This window comes from Sphaerodactylus townsendi, linkage group LG07 (genome assembly GCF_021028975.2).
Source record: "Sphaerodactylus townsendi isolate TG3544 linkage group LG07, MPM_Stown_v2.3, whole genome shotgun sequence".
Classification (NCBI taxonomy): domain Eukaryota; kingdom Metazoa; phylum Chordata; class Lepidosauria; order Squamata; family Sphaerodactylidae; genus Sphaerodactylus; species Sphaerodactylus townsendi.
The window spans coordinates 95,743,369-95,762,189 of record NC_059431.1 but is presented as its reverse complement, the minus strand read 5'-3'; the positions used below and the strand labels follow the sequence as shown (position 1 = coordinate 95,762,189).

General features: G+C 47.6%; 1 protein-coding gene and 1 non-coding gene across 6 annotated transcripts in view; both read right to left on the bottom strand.

Annotated features, from left to right (window-relative positions):
* CHD4 (chromodomain helicase DNA binding protein 4) overlaps positions 1-18,821 on the bottom strand; it is a 32,439-nt gene that overhangs the window by 1,280 nt on the left and 12,338 nt on the right. For 2 of the 5 annotated variants that reach the window (XM_048502926.1, XM_048502928.1), the window contains exons 15-39: positions 18,287-18,478; positions 17,996-18,196; positions 17,513-17,650; positions 16,575-16,696; positions 15,864-16,037; positions 15,443-15,584; positions 14,726-14,857; positions 14,481-14,598; positions 14,198-14,322; positions 13,756-14,020; positions 13,502-13,674; positions 13,183-13,363; positions 12,844-12,930; positions 12,589-12,677; positions 12,370-12,503; positions 11,617-11,761; positions 11,276-11,441; positions 10,600-10,730; positions 9,219-9,345; positions 8,970-9,047; positions 8,723-8,860; positions 8,531-8,639; positions 6,481-6,613; positions 4,421-4,616; positions 3,875-4,078 (exon numbers count right to left, since the gene is read on the bottom strand). In XM_048502926.1, the coding sequence (XP_048358883.1) occupies positions 3,875-4,078; positions 4,421-4,616; positions 6,481-6,613; positions 8,531-8,639; positions 8,723-8,860; positions 8,970-9,047; positions 9,219-9,345; positions 10,600-10,730; positions 11,276-11,441; positions 11,617-11,761; positions 12,370-12,503; positions 12,589-12,677; positions 12,844-12,930; positions 13,183-13,363; positions 13,502-13,674; positions 13,756-14,020; positions 14,198-14,322; positions 14,481-14,598; positions 14,726-14,857; positions 15,443-15,584; positions 15,864-16,037; positions 16,575-16,696; positions 17,513-17,650; positions 17,996-18,196; positions 18,287-18,478 (3,700 nt within the window). The remainder of the gene's footprint in view (positions 1-3,874; positions 4,079-4,420; positions 4,617-6,480; positions 6,614-8,530; positions 8,640-8,722; positions 8,861-8,969; positions 9,048-9,218; positions 9,346-10,599; positions 10,731-11,275; positions 11,442-11,616; positions 11,762-12,369; positions 12,504-12,588; positions 12,678-12,843; positions 12,931-13,182; positions 13,364-13,501; positions 13,675-13,755; positions 14,021-14,197; positions 14,323-14,480; positions 14,599-14,725; positions 14,858-15,442; positions 15,585-15,863; positions 16,038-16,574; positions 16,697-17,512; positions 17,651-17,995; positions 18,197-18,286; positions 18,479-18,821) is intronic. The other 3 variants (XM_048502929.1, XM_048502930.1, XM_048502927.1) reach the window with 2 other exon arrangements.
* On the bottom strand, positions 11,102-11,239 carry LOC125437354. Its single transcript, XR_007245193.1, has one exon. It is a non-coding gene; the product is annotated as a small Cajal body-specific RNA 11 (non-coding RNA).

Here is an 18,821-nt window from a genome sequence, read left to right as displayed (position 1 = left end):
GCAAGCCACTGATGGGTTGTTGCTCGCTCAGTGGGCTGGAACTTTGAACTGTGGGGCTGCCCAAACTCTCAACAACCCTCCCACGAGTCAAGTCCACATCCCCTGTGTAGCTGAGTCCTCTCTCTGAATTTACTCTGTAGGTTATATGGACAAACAGATGGAAACCAGAGACTAGAAAGCTAACAGATGGGTGAGAGGCCGCCCCCTTGGGCAAGCTCCCTTTCTGCCTTTGCCTGTCTCCAGCCGGGGTCACTACGCAAAGGCACGGGCATAGCAGGAGGGGTAAGTGGTTGCCCCCTACATCCATGATGCCAAGAGAGGCTCAGGAGGGCAGGTTGGGGAAGGCTGAAGGGGCTGGATTGCATAAGGGGGGAAGCCAAGGCCAGGAACAGATGGCTGCTACAACCAGACCTCACTGTGTTGGATGTGAAGAACCTGATCCCTTTGACCCAACTCTTGTCCCTGTAACCACTGTGCCATCTCTAGAAGACGGAGCCCCCTCCCCCAACGGAGCAGCGGGAAAGGAGAACAATTCCAGCAAAGTCCTGGCAGATAGCAGGCCCAGGCTAATGGCCATGTCCATCCGTCCACCTTGCCTGTGGAGTCACCCAGGAGGCTGGTCTGGCTAGCCAGTGTGGGAAGGGCACTGGGCCAGGGCCTCGGGGCAGGAGCCAGTCTGCAGCTCGGGTGAGGAGAGGCTGCCTATGAGCGCCTAGTAGATGTTTCCACAGAAGCACGTCCCCCGTCCCCCCCACCCCCGTCAACGTAGCTCTCCTTTCTGGGTCTCTTGATGGCTATACAACAGTGAAGGTCTCTCCCTGAGAGAGTTAGCTATCACAATTGTTGCCCCCCCCCCCCATCTTCTCCTCAACCCTTTCAGAGGTCAGGGGTTGGGAACACATCTCTGCCTACTTCTGCCCCTCCCAGTCCCTGGTCTGACTTTGCCATTCCTCTGCCACCCTGATGGATGGAAGCTGTCCTGCCCGTCGAGGCTTCTGCTCTACTCCCTCCATGCCAATGCTGCTGTGTGCTGTTCCAGATCCACAGACTGGCTTTTGCTCTGCCATTCTGGAGCTGGCTGCAGCACACTTAGGAGGTGGTTCACTTGTGCTGTTCTTGGCTACAGTGTAGCTGCCCCTCCTCACCCCCAGGACTGCGCTGTAGGAAATGATGAGCACCTACTGGCTGCATAAGCACCAGGACAATTGTTCCAGTCTAGGTCCAACTCAGGGGGCTTTTCAGCTGCTGTTGCTGACAACTGTCATGACCCTCTTGTGGTGGGTCTCCTTGATGGGTCGTCTCCAGATCACATGACAGAATGAAAACACCCCCTCTCAAGGGCCCAACAAACTTTTCCCAGAACCAACAATCAACAATTTGAAAGTCTGGAAGCAAAGTCTGCAGCGATTTGCTCATTGGGAGAGAAACAATTATTCCTAGGAGCTTCAGCCAGTAATAGCATCCATGACCTGGGAGAATGATGGAGCTACACTTCCAGAAAGCTATCAGAGATATCTGCTTGATAGTCCAAATGACAGAGTTCTTCAGAACCATTCTATATGGATCCAGTGAGCTTTTTTTCCTTTCAATTTAATTAGAAACGCTTCTGTTGTATGAAGGTTATAAGAGGTCATGAGTCTCTGGCATCGTTCCCAGGACCAAGGATGAACACATCATTTTCCTTCTTTACCCCTGTGGACATCGAATCTTGGTGAAGATTCTGAAGACTAAGAGGAATTGCAAGCAACTGGCCTCATGACATTTAGCTGAAGCCAAAGGAGTCACCATACCTATTATTTCACCGGGTGAAAATAAATCCAGGTTAGGTCTAAATCTTCCATCAGACAAATCTCCCTGTGAATTTGACCAGCAACTAGTTGGATCCAAGGTAGCTCATTTCTTCAGGTGTGCAAAGAAACATCAGCCTCCTGGCTCAATGGGCTAATCTGCAGTGATGAAGGGTCAAATTTGAAGAGCTAGTGGTTTAGACAGCTAGTTTAGGTGGATTGCAGCATGGTAGGAGACATCATCTCTGCATTTTGATTAATTCTGAAGCACAGATTCTGGAATGCAAGTCCTGTGTCAATAGGTGGTGTTCTTCTAGTAGAATGTGTGGTTCGGTTTTTAGTGACACAATAAGAGGCATGGATGTCTTATTTCTGCTATCATTGCTACAGGACAAAGGGGAAGAAGAGTTTGGATTTAGAGCCTGCTTTTCTCAACTGTAAGGTGTCTTCTTTTCTTCCTCTCACAACAGACATATTTTGAAGCAAACAGGACTGAGAGGATTCCGAGAAAACTAAAGCTAGCCCAAGATCACACAGACGACTTCACATATAGGAGCATGGAAACAAATCCAGTTCACCAGATGAGTCTACTGCTCATATGGAGGAGTGAAGAATCAAATGCAGCTTTCCAGATTAAGAGTCCACTGCTCTTGACTACTACACCACGCTGGATCTAAATCAGCCTAAACTAGGGAAGGTGTTTTTGTGATCAGAAGCTATGATGGATAAGGGTTTGAATATCCTTTGTGGATAAAGAGCTTATCACAGGAGAACGTTCCTATGCCTTTAGAGCAGTGGTGGCGTACCTATGGCACTCCAGATGTTCATGGACTACAACTCCCATCAGCCCCTGCCAACATGGCCAATTGGCCATGCTGGTAGGGGCTGATGGGAGTTGTAGTCCATGAACATCTGGAGTGCCATAGGTTCGCCACCACTGCTTTAGAGTGATCTTTATCTTCAAGATGTATATGTGAAGGGGGTGGGTATTACAAATGCCAAGTATTATGGGTGCTCCACAATAACTTGCAATCTCCAACAGGATCACAAAGATGAGACATTACCCCATCTGCAATATGGGGATAAGGCTGAGAGAACTGTGGCTTGCTTAAAGCCAGTAACATGGTGGCAGAGATTCAGATCTTTGGCCTGTGTGGGACCTCAGCAACTACACTCTTGGCGGGGGTGGGGTGGGGGCACAAGGCAGACCCATTTGCCAGCACATCAATGGCCAAATGCCTGACCGTGATGCTTACGAAGGCTGAGTACTAGACTTACACCTATCTGGGAAGGGGGACTTCTGCCCCAGAAAAGCTGCGAGAAAAATTAAGACTTCCCAGTCATAGGAGAAAGCCTTCCTGCTCTGAAAAACTCAGGCAGGCAGGATGAGACGGACGGTTAAGGAGGTAAGTGGAAAGTCACCATGAGGCCTTGAAGAGAGATGTAGAAGAGATACTCTCCTCGCTGACCACCAGGAGGGGCAGTAGAGCCCTTTCCCTGAGATGGATGTTCTAATCCAGACATTCTCAAACTTTTTAAGTTGCAGAGTACTTTTCAGGAGAGAAATTCGTCATGGAGCACTATTGTCATGCATTCTTGGCTGTTTTTATCTAACTGCCAATATTTTCACATTTATTCCAATCTCTTTGTGGAGCACTTGAAGACGTTTCACGGAGCACTGTTTGACAACCACTGTACTCTGAAAGATGATTGTACAATCAGTTGAGGTGCAGTGGTCGAGAAATTGTAGGCTTCTGTATTAGAATACACTCCCAAATGAACATGAGAATTATCATTCATTTTTACACGCTGTCTTTGCCAAAACCATTATTTTGTGCATTACTGAGCATGGTACTTCAATACAAGAGCATTTATAGTTCACTGAACGACTTTCAAACGGATGGGGGGGGAGCAGAGCTAGGTAGGCAGTAGGACCCAGGCGGAGCATTCTACAACAAAGGTCCTGTATGCTTTGTTCTGTGACAGAGGAATATACAACCGTATTATCTTTCTGTGGAACAGGGTACAGAGGCATCTCCTTCACTGGCAAGGTGTGCTCTAAGCATAGGACGCCCTAGAGACGTTACCTGGATTTCCGGAGGATGTTTTCGAACTGAGTGGGAGGTCATGATTGGGTTGATTTCCACAGACTCCCCCCTGACAGAGCTCAGCCGCTCCAGTGGGGGGTCTGTCCAGCGGCGAAGCTTCAGTGCGTTCTTCGGTCACGCCTACTGAGCCAGTATTAGATCGGTCCCGCTGCCAGACCTCTCTGCTCCAAGTTCGTTTGCTGCCTAGAGTTTCGTTTGGATTTTTGCTTAGTGAACTCTCTCAAATACCAGCCCTACCTGAGACTGCCTCCCCCAATAAAAGCAGGAAGTAATCTGAGGAGCTGAGGGGAGAAGCCCCTCCTCCTGCTCCTCCAGTTTAAAAGGGGAGCCTGCCTTCCCAGCCCTGGAGGAGGGACTTGCCCCCACTGCTAGCTGCCTTCTCCCTTTGCAGGAAGAGAGAGGGGTGAAAGAGAAAGGGTATGCGTTTTGAGGGACATGGACAGTAAGTGAAGGATGGAGGGGAAGGGGCCAGTGGCACACCATGCGCGCCCACCCCTTGCGCATGACCTCTTGCTGCCTCCTCACCTTTGTGAAGCACCGCATTGGCCGGCTTGTTCCCAGCCATCGACTCCTTGGACAGGTGCTGGTGACTCTCAGCCAGGCATTCGACCTCGGCGAAGCGCGTGTTCAGGGCCATGGAAGGGTGGGATGGATCTTCGGACATGTTCAGGTAGGCGGCCCTTCGGAGCTGCTCTTCGATTACCAGTGCCTGTTCCAGCAGCTGTGAAAGTCAAAGCATCACAGTTACCACCATCATGCTCCTGGGCCAAATCTGGGGTGTGGCCCCCTTTCAACCCGGTTAGTCCATAGTCAAAACAGGCTGCTCAAGTCCTTCAGCACGATCTATGCATGCTGGTCAAAACTGCTGATGCATCAGCTCACGTCCCATCATACCTACACAGTAACTGGTGGCGGGGAGTGGGGTTATACTGATGAAGAAGACACCATGTGCAGGATTTTAGTTCCTCTTCCCCATATCTCTGTTGCAAGTGCTTGATAATTGGACCCTCGCAAATAATACACGTCTGAAAAATTGGATCTTGCTGTTGAAGGAGAGCAGCCTTACTATGCAGAGCGCTCTCATTTTATCCAGATTCTACAAAACCCGTATCCAGATGCTATTCTGTCTTTTACCATGCACCTACATGCGAGCATCCAGGTGCAAGTCAAAGCATCCCAGCCTCAGCTCCCGTCATCCTGTTCCTGGGCCAAAGCTGGGGTGTGACTCCCTTCCAACCCAGTTAGTCCGCTGATAAAGCAGGCTGCTCAACTTCCTTGGCAAGATCTATGCATTAGCTGCTGATGCATCAACTCCTGCCCTAACATACTTACATAGTAACTGGCATGGGGAGGGGGGCTTTACTGATGAGGATATCGTGTGTGGCATTTTAGTTCCTCTTGCTAATTTCTCTACTTAAACAGCCCCCCCCTTTAAAATAAAATTTAAAAATACATGAAGAATCGGGTTGAACGAGAGCAGTCTTATTATGTACAGCGCTCTTGCCAACCAATGTTTTCTACAAAACCCATAACCTGGTGCTGTTCCATGCACTATGATGCACATCCACAGAATACTGCAGCAGCAGCATCAACAGGTCCCCCGCTCCCAAGAGGGGAGGAGCTTGCAAAAGTGGCTTCATATATTTTACTCCATTTTCACAGGAAAAGTTTACTTATTTCAGGCCCAGATCTTGAATGCTCTTCATACATCTACTGGACAACTGGCTAGGTCCCCAAGACCAGTTCCTTAAGTAGAGGGGCTGCCCTTTGGTAGGAAGAGCCCTCCCACTCTTGGGTATCATCTGGCACCAAGCAAAAAGCCAACAGAATGAACCTTCAAGATCCAACCCCATGCTCCCCCACTCCCTCCCAAGCTACAAAATGCCATGAAATATTGATAGCCTGCCCCAGATCTGAAGCCGCTCTGAATGTGGCCCACGTGATAAATCCACACACTCAGCTCTTCAAACAGAACATGACTCAGTAGCCAATATCACTCATAAGGGGCAGTCCCTACCACTGATGCCACAAGCAGAGCAGGTTTGTTCCAGTAAGATCCGAAAAGTAGAGCAAACTCAACACTATCTATGCAGCTTGACCAAGAACATCTTGTGACGCACACAAAACCCCACTGGGTTGTGGACTCCATAAGCTGCTTTGCTTTCTGAAAACCACTCCTGGATCTGTAGGACATTAGTACCAAAGTCTGGCTCCATGTTTGACCAATTGGCAATGGAATGGCTACCTAGCCTCATGCCAAGACTTTAAAAAACAAAACTGCCAATCCTCAGCACAACATAACCCAGCATGTTTGGCAAGTTGAAAAGCTGATTTTTTACAGACCTCTGCGCACGTGAGCCTCTCCATAATAAGACAAGCAGAAGGGGTATTTATATGGTTTCTCTCCTCTTTAAATGCCATGTCTTTGTAAACGTCATTCTAATTTACTACAAATTGTTTTACAGAATGGACTCTTTTTCATGCAACCACAGGAAGAAAACAAGCCAGAGAAACTGGATCTACTCAGAAGCTCACCGTCACACAGCAGAGTTAGCAGACCAATAATGAAGAAAAGAAGTTCTCACCTTAAATCTCCTGGCTAAGAATTTGTTCTTGATCTCCAGAAAGTTACCCCTGTTCATTTCACCCTTGAAAGGTTCGTTGAGAATGGCATAACGGGGGTCGTTCTGGATGTCTTGCCAGCGAGCGTAACCATGGCTGAAGTTGGCTGAGTTCAGGAGAAATAATTTGGGGGAAACCACAGATCCAGTAACCAGTGTAGTACCCTCTGTACTTCTGGGTCTTTGTGATGGGACTAGACTGCATTCAAGAGGAATGGCACTGGTACAGTTTCCTAAGGGGAAAGGATGCCTCCAAGTTGTATCCTAACAACAGACACATCTCCCCCCCCTCAACCCACAAAAGATGCAAGTCATGCTCCAGAGCCCAAAATTAGTTCAAAGAGTTGCCAGCCTTGGCCGTTTACTTTCCTGGCTCATCTTTCATCCTTTAACTGCCAAACCGCTGCTGCAAAATGTGCTGGATCATAGCCTTTCTGCACCAGACAGAATGCGCTTGTCTGGAGGTGGCTCACATGATGGGTGACTAGAGCATGCCAGAATAAGAGAACTTGGGGGAAAAAAAGGGAAAGCATCCTAGCGTCACTTGCTGTGGAGAATGCAAAAGTACAGAACCAGTGGCAGCCACAGGAGGAGGAATGGTGGTCGGGGGATGTGAAAAATCACCCAGAAATTCACAGGCAAAAGGCCCAAGGATCTTGCTCGTGTTAGGGGAAAACGGCACATGTTGAAGGCTTTCACGGCCGGATTCAACTGGTTGTGGTGGGTTTTCCGGGCTTTGTGGCCGTGGTCTCATAGATCTTGTTCCTAATGCTTCGCCTGCATCTGTGGCTGGCATCTTCAGAGGTGTATCACAGAGGGAAGTCTGTTACACTGTGTCCAATGAGAAGGGAAGTGGGGAACTTGCTATGCAAAGGTATGGTTGATAGTACAGTATTGCGGGTGGGGTTATCAGCCCATTTACATTTGTAGTTGCCGCTGCAGGGAATGCAAATGAGACTACAAATGTAAATGGACTGATAACCCCACCTACAATACTATATATCAACCACACCTTTGCATAGCAAGTTCCACCCAAACACTTACTGATTGGTTCCCCACCCTGGGACATGGACAACATATACCCCACTAAACATTCCTTTCTGACTAGACACAGTGAGTAACAGACTTCTGTCTGTGATATACCTCTGAAGATGCCAGCCACAGATGCAGGCAAAACGTTAGGAACAAGGTCTACCAGACCAGTGGTGGCGAACCTATGGCACTCCAGATGTTCATGGATTACAATTCCCATCAGCCCCTGCCAGCAATTGGCCATGCTGGCAGGGGCTGATGGGAATTGTAGTCCATGAACATCTGGAGTGCCATAGGTTCGCCACCATGGTACCAGACCACGGCTACACAACCCGGAAAACCCACCACAACCAGGCACATATTATGTTTGCAGTACATACCACAGAATGGCTAGATTTGAATCTAGTAGCACCTTAGAGACCCATAAGATTTTCAGAGTATTTGTTTCTAGAAACTCCAAAACTCTTTTGTCAGGTCTCCAAAGAAAATCTTGTTGGTCTCCAAAAAGAGCTAATGGACTTAAATCTAGCGATTCTGCAGCAGACCAACAGAATGTATTCATGCTAGAATGTTGTGTTTGGATATGGGCAGTGCTGGGTTCAGATCCCAGCCAGCAACTACACTGGAACATTGGGAACATTAAACCTTTGCTCGTCAAACTGTTGCAAGGATTTCTTTATTTATTTCATTTCTCCCCACCATTCACCCAGATGGGGATCGCGAAGCAGCTTACACTGCTCTCCTGTTCTATCTTCACAACAGAATTACAAGGTAGGCTAGGCTGAAGTGAGCTAGCCTCGTGTATCGTCCTCTCAAACATCCAGGGAAAGGATGGGGGATAGCACTAACAATAAACATGTGCTGCACATGTAAAGCACATACACACAGAGAGGAGGAGCTGCAGAGATAAAATGAGTCCCCTTCCCCCTGCGAGCATAGGGCACACATAAAATCTGGCTAGTCCTGCAGAAAAAAAGGATACTTTATGATCCCTGCCAGGAGCCAGTAGTCATGACGCCGGTGCCAGATCTCATAGGTCTTCTTGGTAACAGTAGCTGCTCGCTCTTCGTTTTGCCACAAGGAGTGCAACTCTGCAACAGAGGAAAAGAAACATCAGACAATATTCTCCCTGGAATCTCGGCAGGCAGCGATGACGTTCTTAGCCAGCCGGTACCTGTGAAGCCTCCATCTGCAATGTTGAACATGAACCGTTGCTTCAGAGCTTTCTTGTGCCGGTCCTCAGGGGGGTCTTTCAGTGTCTCCCCATTCTGCAGCATCACCACATCCTTCTTCTCGTCCTCCTTCTTCTCTTCTGCAGAGGGAAAAAACCTCACTGGGGGGCAGCTCACTCACACCATCCAAACTAAATCCACTTCAGAGGACACCTGGGTACTCCTGCCAGGCGTTTACAGCATGTTTACCTTTCTCATCTAGATTGATGGTTGGGGGCTCACTGGGAGGCTCTGCAGGGGCCTTCTCTTCCACCTTTTCTATATCAGCTGTAAAAGAGGACATAATTAAAACAAACTTGAGTGCCCGGTCTGTTGAGCTGGAGAAAGCAAAGTTTCAACCCAAGTTCATCTGGACCTTTACAAACTCCACATACAGGAAATCAAGAGGACTCAGAAATTTCCCAGCATCCTCAAGGCACAATGTGGCTATGATCATACCTTTGTTATCTGTTTCCATTGGCTCCTCCTTCACCACTGGTTCATCTGGCTTCTTATCTTCTGTATCCACAGCATTCACAGGGGATTTAACCTCGGGCGCGTGTGTCTCTGTTGGAGGAGGGTCCTGCTGTAGGTGTAGGGATAGGGGAGAAATGCCAGAGGGCACAAGAGCAGTATACATCAAAGGTGTTCTCAACAAAATGTTCAAGGGGTAATTGTGATTATAAGTTTTGAAAATGTTTAAATAAGAATTATTTAGCAGAAGAAAAAAAACACAAAATGTTCAAGCAGCAGAGAAGTCATCTAAATGCTGAGATTGCAGAAAGGTTTTTCTCGTGTGTCTGGGTCCAGGGTCTGCAACCTGCGGCTCTCCAGATGTTCATGGACTACAAATCCCATCAGCCCCAGCCAGCTGGAGAATTGAAGGTTGCAGACCCCTGGTTGGGGTTACCATACTTAGGAAGATTCATGCAAAGAAATTACATAAATGCCTGATTTGTCTTAATAAATATATTCCACCATAAAAGAGAGAGTCTTCTAGCTGTCTTGCATGCTTAAGTAAGAAGCTGTATCAATTGTATCACTGATAAATATAAAAAGCTGCCACGTGCTTATATTTTAATGTACTGTTTTAACATTTTAATGTTCATTGCCTTGGAAATCCTATTTGGGTGGAAAGGCGGCATAAATGATTTAATTTTTAAAAAAATGCAGCTCATAAGAAAGTTAAAACCTTCCCACATCTCCATTTACAGACAAGCTTCTCAGGGATGGCTGCAGTTAAGAACGGGGACTATACTAGATGGACCCTAGAAACACTGAAGGTGGTAAAGGTAAATGTCCGCAATGAAACACAAGGTCACTCAGAACATGGATCTATTTTGACATACTGACATTTTACATTTATAGTGTCTATAACTTTCTGTGAAGATTACATGCCCCTTCGTAAGAAGATCCATCTGATGTCCTCTCTGCACCCTTTCAAAATACCTTTATGTGCTCTGTTTTGCCAACAGGCATGCTGCAATTTTTACTGTTTGCACGCACAAATTAAAAGACTGGAAGATCTCAATAAGAAAAATATTGCTTTAACACTTGGATAAATGTTGGGTGCTGCACAAACCTTAAAATGATCTATGGAGCTCTACTCAAAGAAGAACAGTTGTTTTTTATACCCTATTTTTATCTAACTTTCAGGTGTGTCAGAGTGCCCCCCGCAAACAGGTACCTTGTGAAGTAGAGTGCCCCCCCAGCAAAGATAGGTCAGACAACACGGCAAGGAAACAATGGCCCTTGAAACCCATCTCCAAGCACTAACAAAAGGCTGACAGGCCAAGGGAAGAAACTGGACCGCCTCCAGCCAACCCTGGCACATGCTCACCTCCATGGGGACTTCATTTTCAGCTGCAGGAGCAGCCGCCACAGTGGCAGGAGGGCTGACCTCCTTCTCTGGCTCCGTAGGTTCCCCCTGCTCCTTGGCGCTAGCGCCTTCTTCCACTTTCACTCCCTCTTCTGTACCCCACATGTAAAACAGGCATGGGAAAGAGAAGCGTTCAGCAAGAAATCTTGTTTTTCCTCATATCTTATCTCTAAGCCTCCCTCTGCTCACAAGAGACACCACTACTCTGGCGTGCCCCCGCTCCTGTACAACAGACACCCTGACCTGGATGGCCAGGCTGGCCTGATCTTGGAGCTAATCAGGGGTGGCTTTGGTTGGTACTTGGATGAGAGACCACTAGTGAAGTCCAGGGTAGCTATGCAGAGGCAGGCAATGGCAAACCACCTTCTGTTCACCCCTTGTCTTGAAAATCCTACAGGGTTGCCTTAAGTTGGCTATGACTTGACAGCACTGTCAGCCACCACATACACAAGCATTCCACACAGATGTCCTCTTGAGCCTTTGAAGGCTTCACCACGCTCCACAGAAGCCCTCCTAAATGAAGAGGAATTTCATCTACGTCCGCCCCCAAGCTCCGAGGCCACAGTCTGGGCAGGAGGAGCAGCAGCTGGAAGCTGGACGGGGCGGGTTAAAGATTACACTCCAGTTTCAGACTCACCAAGGGGAGGCACAGGGGCTGGGGTATTCGGTTGCGTGTCTCCGGGCGTGGAGGGAGTTGGGGTTTTGGGGGAAGGCGAACTAGGCTGCAAAAGCTTCTTGTTCTCTTCTATCTCCGCCAATTCCGGCATACTCCAGCGGCCATTCACGTGTTCAAACTCTTGCACCTAATTGGTGGGAAAGACACAGCAAAGCTTCAGAATCAGAGCTAATCAAAGTATGAGCAGTCTGGATCTAGCAGATCTCTTCTGCTAAGAAATCAGCTGTTGCCTAAACAGCAGCCAGGATCTACATAGGGATCAGATAGTGTTGAGGAGGCAGGTGGGAAGTTTTTATATTCACCTTCTTGCGTATGAGAGACATGACCCCTATTCGCGTGAGGACATGTTGCCGGGACAGGCCCTCGCGAGGGACCCCATCCGCAAAGGTTTCTGCACCATCAGCTCCAGGCTCACATAAGTGGCGCATGAAGAGAGAGACATAGGCCCTGCGGAAGAGAAAGGGGGATCAGATATATGAACAGGACTGGACTTCGGTGGCTTGGCTCAGCCCCAGCAGTTGCCTTTGGGAGGCGTCTCCAACTGGGAGCAAAATAAATTATTCACTTTTGTCCCCACCGTTGCTGAGGGCAGCAGGAAGATGGAAAAGGGAATTCATATTTTTGAGTGTTTGGGTAAGATGGGCTCAAGGCAGCATTGAGGAAGCCTGTCCAGCACAGTGTTGGAACAGGATCTGGGAGACACAGCTTTTAATCCCCACTCTGTCTTGGACACTTGCTGGGTGACCTTGGGCCAGTCACTCTCAGCCTGGCCCACCTCACAGGATTGTTGGGAAGATAAAATGGAGAACAGGAAAATTATATAAGCAGCTTTGGGTCCCCATTGGGGAGAAAAGGTGGAATATAAATGAATTATAACATACATAAATTAAATTAAATGTAGCAGGCCAGGGATTCAGCTCTTTTGGAGGACAGAAACCTTTGTAAAAATGTGCATGTTCCCTAAGGAGGAGGTGCTGTCTCCTACAAAGACTCCTTCACCCATGGATGGAGAAGTTACTCCCACCCTCCCCTTCAGCCCTGCTCAGAAGACTCACTTGAACTCCTTTTCTGACTTTCCACGGAGGTCCCGCACCAGCCACTGGGTGGTAAAGGCATCCTGAGGGGGCATCCCATAGCGCATGATGGCATTAAGGAAGGCCTTCCGCTGGCGAGCATTGAAGCCGAGGACCTGAGAAAAGAAAGCGGGCTTAGAAAGATTAAGGGGCAGCCCATAGTACACAGGCACCAATGATCCAATACAAGTTGCCACTCACCTCAATGTTCCCTCCCACACGAGCAAGCAGTGGAGGGAGCGGTTTGTCTTTGTCGTTCCTGAGGCCTTTGCGGCTGGGACGGCGAGCAGCTGGAGGGGCAATAAGGTAGGTGAGAGCAGAAGAGATTAATAAGGGAGAGTGAATAAGTCATGTTAAGTCACAGGAGGAAAAGCGCTAAAAAAAGAAGCCATCCACTCTCACATAGCCCTCCCCAGTGGTTCCGGGCACAAATTTCCACAGTCCTACAAAACCCACCTTCCGACCTCTCGTCAAAGTCTTCGTCTCCTTCCTCAGAGGCCACAGAGTAATCTGATTGATTATCCGATTGGTCATCCTGCCAGTCTTGAAAAAACCCAAAGAAAGAATTATTATTAATGTATTTAAATCGCAGGATCTGATCTAAGGTGAACACACAAGACTCCCCAGACCTGCTCAGCATCAATAAGCGTTCTGTACACTCACATGTCTCCGTGTCAAGGATTGCCCAAATAAGCTATTTGAATCCCCACACACACCCCTTGCCTTTTGAGGTCCACTTCCTTATTGTCTCTTTCTCTCACTGTGCATGCCCGAAAATACGCACATACACCCTACCTCTGTCCTCCTGGGAGCCGTCGTTGTAGTTGACTTGCTTGCGGATGCGCTTGCCCTTCCCCAGGTTCCTGGCTAGGTCTTCCTGCTGCTGTTCATAATGGTGACGGAGAAGCTTCTCCCAATAGTCTGGATCCACCGACTCTTCTTGTTTGATGATTTCCCGCTCAACCTCCTCTTCCTCCTGCCACAGGAACGAAACAGTCTAAGTCTCCAGCCTCCCCCCCCCCTTCCGATGGGCCCCTTCTGGCCTCTGCTCTCAATAGCTTTGTGGCAGGAAATGGCAGAATCAAGATACACAAGGCGGACAGCACATACTTACACCCATCTCCTCTTCGCGCACAACATACTGGGCCACCTTGAAGGAACTCAGATACTCGTTCATGCCCTGAAGCTCAGCATCCTCTGTCTCGTCTTGGTTCCTGTCCAGCAGGCGTTCAATGGCTTTGTCATCGTAATGGATGACACTGATGTCCTCACCATCCTTGTTATCACCTGGGGGAGAGAGATTTGCTGTATCTGGGAAACTAGGGCCACAGCTGAATTGACCATGGGAGAATCAGCCCTGTTACTCACTTTGTATTGCGTTGCGCAGATTTTTACCACTCTCAGTGGCTTCATCTTTGAAAAGCTCTTCAGTGCCAAACTTGAGGATGTCGTCCAGTTCTTGTTTGGACATCGACCCTGTCTTGGAACCCAACCCTGGCCTCACAACCAGATGTGTCAGCATCATTTTTTTCTTGGCCACTTGTGTGATGCGCTCTTCCACAGAGGCTCGAGTCACAAAGCGGTAGATCATCACCTTCCTGTTTTGCCCAATTCGATGAGCCCGGCTGAAGGCCTGATCAAGGGGAGGGGGGATGAGCGGGAAAGCAGTTGGGAAACAAACAAAATAAAATCAGCAGTGAGTCATCAGTTCTCTTTCTTGGAGTTCTTCAGCTTCTCCATCTACCATGGCTCACATGTTTATGCCAATTTATTCCCCCTGCTTCTTTTCTGCCTGCCAGTTCAGACTCACCTGGATGTCATTATGTGGATTCCAGTCAGAGTCATAGATGATCACAGTGTCTGCTGTGGCAAGGTTGATGCCGAGACCCCCTGCTCGAGTGGAGAGCAGAAAACAGAACTGCGGAGCTCCAGGTGCTGAGAAGAAAGAAAAAAATAGTAATCTATTACTGCTTTGGAACACCCAGCACCCACTTTTCCTCTGGAGAACATACTGAACAGGGTCACTATGTCAAGCAATCAACCCCACCAAAGCTGGGGAGGAGCCAGGATAACAAATGTGCCCTTCTCCATACCGTTAAAACGGTCAATGGCTTCCTGGCGCATATTTCCAGTGATCCCGCCATCGATTCTTTCGTATTTGTAGCCTTCATGCTCCAGGAAGTCCTCCAACAGGTCCAACATCTTAGTCATCTGTGGCCCAAGATGTAAATTTCAGTTATGGCCTAGAAATCCACCCACCCACCCGCACGTACACCCACTGCAGAGCCATATTCTCCAACAGACCCAGCCGCAGAAAGGACCTGTTGCTCTTGGGTACCTGGGAAAAGATCAGCACTCTGTGGCCACCCTCCTTGAGGTTCCTCAACATCTTCTGAAGCAGAAGCAGCTTTCCAGAGGCCCGGATCAGTGTACTCCCATCGTACATCCCATTGGGCATCTTTGGCGCTTCCTGGGTGTTTAAAAAAAAGGAACGCATAGAAGAATGTGCATCATTTGCTACCTGCTCCTTTTAACTGGATGTCCAGGACTGAACCTCAGACCTTCTGAATGCCAAGCAAAAAATCTACATCTAAGTCATCACTCTTCCCCTGTATCCAAATGTAAGAGAGCCTAGTTTATCCTGGAGGTACTTTTATTTGTTCTGTGCCTCTGTCATGTATTAGTAAAAGCTTAGGGAAAGTCATCTCACCCCTATGCTGTTGCCCACAGAAAAAAGCAGCTGACTCCATCAAAGAGAGCACAGTGAGAAACAAAAGGCCTATTAGAGACACTAGTTTGAAGATGTGACCATCATGTGATAAAACTGCCACTCTGCTGACTGCATTCAAGCTTAACTTTCGCTAAGTTTCACCCAACCAAGCTTTTAAGCAATAGCTGCAGTTAGTTGCTCATAACCATAATAATCAGAATTGGCTGACAGACCAGAAGAAACCAACCTGCATAACAGGGGAACAAACCCAAAGGTCCACTGCAATACACACACACTGTGAACTGAAAGCACGGAAGAAGATACTAAGGGAAAACTGAAACATACCATGGCAGCCACAGGGAAGAGATAGGGGTGATTGCAGCATTTCTTAAGGTCCATGACCACGTTGAGAAGAGACACTTGGTTACCACCACCCCGGGCATTCAGCGCCTCAAAGTTTCTTGTCAGGATGTATTTGTAGTACTTTCTGTGAAAACAGCGGACAATGCATTTTTTAACCTTCCACAAGAGATATGCTTCTAGCATACTTGGCATCAGTATTACCCTCCCCTCCCTATTTCCATGGTCCACCTCACGCATGCATTCAGGTCAGAAGGGACAGCAGAAACTGGGTACATCAGAAATTAGTTCCAATCAGCACCCAGAAACAACCAGCACAGGAAGGACACAATTGGCTCTGCCTTCTTAGCATCAATATGCTCAACAAAGAAAGCTGCTCGGGATGGAGCGTTCCCACCACACTCACTTCTGCATAGGGCTCAGTTCCACTCTGACAATCAGCTCAGTCTTGGAAGGCATGTTCTTGAAGACGTCAGCCTTGAGGCGCCTCAACATGTGCGGACCCAGCATGTCGTGAAGCTTCTTGATCTGATCCTCCTTGGCGATGTCTGCAAACTCCTCCAGGAAGCCCTCCAAGTTGCTATAAGAAAATTCAGAGGAACATTCGGGGAGTGCAGAAGACAGGAAAAAGTGCCAGCCAAAAGCTGCAGCTGGCACCATCTGCCCAGAAGTGCACTGAAGGACCTGGGCTGGCCCAAAAGGGACTGGTGATCCAGGCAACCACAAGGGAGGTAGGCTGGGATGGTGTACCTGCTGCAGGTGTGCTACCAACCCAACAGATGAAGCCATATAAAAACAGAAAGAACAAGAGTGAACATTCTAAGGCTGTGTCCTATTTCCTACTGGTTCACCCCATTATTTTTAATCTGTACATTTTAGTTATTCTTTAAAAAGATTTCCAGGTTAGAAGAAACCAGTTTTGTCTCTGTACGCAGGGTATAAATACATTTCAGGACCTTGCTTGAACATGCATACTTTTATGTGCATCGCAAGCAGGAAAGGGAAGTTACAGATTCAATAAGGTATTTAAAAGCTAGACAAATGGAAGGGACTAGGACAAAGTTACTCCTTGGCTGGGGAGCCATTTAATCAACAGCCGGATACATGCACGACTTACTGAAATCTTTCTGGCGTCAGAAAGTTAAGCAAGTGGAAGAGTTCCTCCAGGTTGTTCTGCAAAGGAGTCCCCGTGAGCAGCAACTTGTGCTGAAGAGAGTAGCCATTCAGAACCCGGAAAAACTGAGAAGAGCATGGGAAGAATGGGGCAGGGGAGAAAGGAGAGGTGGTCAAGAATCATCCAATTCATTATTGTACACCTGACATTAAGCAAGTAGCAACCCAGGACCTTCTTGATAGTGGCACTTAATCTCTGGAACTCTTTCCCCAGGAAGATTCACCTGCCCCCTTTTGTTGCAATCTTCTGCCAGCGGGTGAAGGCTTCTTTGTTTCGTTTGGTGTTCCCCCAGTAATCCTTCCTTCTCCCCCGAAGTTTTAATTATTTCAGTGTTTTGTATTATTTTAGCTCTGGTTTTGTTTTAGTGATATTTGTGTTTGTTGGCTGTAATGTCTTTTGAGACAGTATTTTAACATTCATATTCTAATTTGATAGCTAGGGTAAAAAAATTTGGAAAACAAATTGTTCTTTTCACTCTTCAGGCAAGTGTTCTGCTTGGAACATGGACTGATTCCACATGTGCAGCATTACAGCGTCCGAAGACAACACAGAGGAAACAAAAAAGATGGCAGTTTGTTGTTTTCGTTAAATCAAAGCTTTCAGATAAACTCAGTTTTTTAAGTATTCCATCTCATTGGTAAAAATACCCATGCAATGTTCCAGCAAAGCTTTAATAATGCACAAAAGTTTGCACAGCAACTCAATGCAGAGTGGGGGGAAAGCAAAGCTTCTAGAGTAAACGGGAGATAAACACACATACAGAGATGGTGTAAGTAGTTACAAAGGACTGTTTGGTTAAATGACATCAGTTCAAGAAGAAATTTCTGATCTGGGCAAGTCCCCGAGGGAAAAACTACAGGAAGTGCAGACTCTGTCCCTACCTTGGACTGATTATTCTTGAGTCTGTGCGCTTCATCCACTATGAGGCAGGCCCAGTCAATGGAGCCCAGAATGGCCATATCAATAGTGACCAACTCATAAGAAGTCAGCAACACATGGAATTTCACAGACGCCTCTTTCTGCAGAGACCAGAAAAATGAATCAAACATAAAGAATGAGCTACAACACAACCCAAGCGGGCCACAATAGCTTTCCATTATTTACTGAAACCTCTAGGACCTTGTCTTATTTATTTATTTATGCCCGGCCTTTCTCCCCATCACTTCTCCTCTCTACTTTATCTTCACAACAAGCTTGTAAGGGAGATTAAGCAGAGTCTGTGTGACCAGCCTAAGATCACCCTGTGAGCTTTTGTAGCTGGGTGGAGATCTGAACCAGGGTTTCCTGGATCCCAGATTGATATTCTTAACCACTCAGAAGCATGCAAAAATGGGAATTGACCCACATCAATTAGCCATCTATACCTTCATCCTGGAAGCCTTCTTTCCCCCACGGATAGCGTTGTCCTCAAAGGAAAACTCGTTCTCCCGGATAATGGCTCGGCTGTCTTTGTCCCCGACGTAAGTAACCACATACATGTCTGGGGCCCACATCTCAAATTCTCTTTCCCAGTTGATGATGGTGGACAGGGGTGCACTAACTAGGAATGGTCCTTTAGAGTGTCCCTGTGGGCAGATACAGCAACATTAAGATTGAGGGAAGAACACATTCGGAAGGTGGTTCAAGGCACACTTCAAGCTGCAACAGCAACTCACCTCTTTGTACAGCGAATACAGGAACACAGCTGTCTGTACCGTCTTGCCCAAACCCATTTCATCAGCCAGAATGGTGTCAGTGCCCTGGGCCCAGGAGAACCGCAGCCAGTTCAGACCCTCCAGCTGATATGGATGCAGGGTCCCTCCAGTCACATCCAGGTAATCAGGCTGTCTGTCATATTTCACGGTTGGCTGCAAAAGTGGGAAAGAGAAGTCTTGTCTCATGGCTGCTCCTCCAAGCAGGGACAACGGCCAGAGCTTGCTCTGCCGGCTCAACGTGCGAAGTCCCCATTCAAGGACTCAACAAAACAAACTCACATCCCAAGCAATATTAACTGAAAGGAGCTTATATCCCAAGCCAGCCACAGTCAATTTCAATATCCTTTTTGTGTGTAATGGGATAACGGTCAATAGCTCCCTGATCTAAGAACCATGACACCTGGAGCAGTTAGGGGGGAAAATTATCCATGCAGGGTTCAATGTGTTCAGCATCCTGATTTTTAAATATATAAAGTTCACATACCAGTCTTCTATA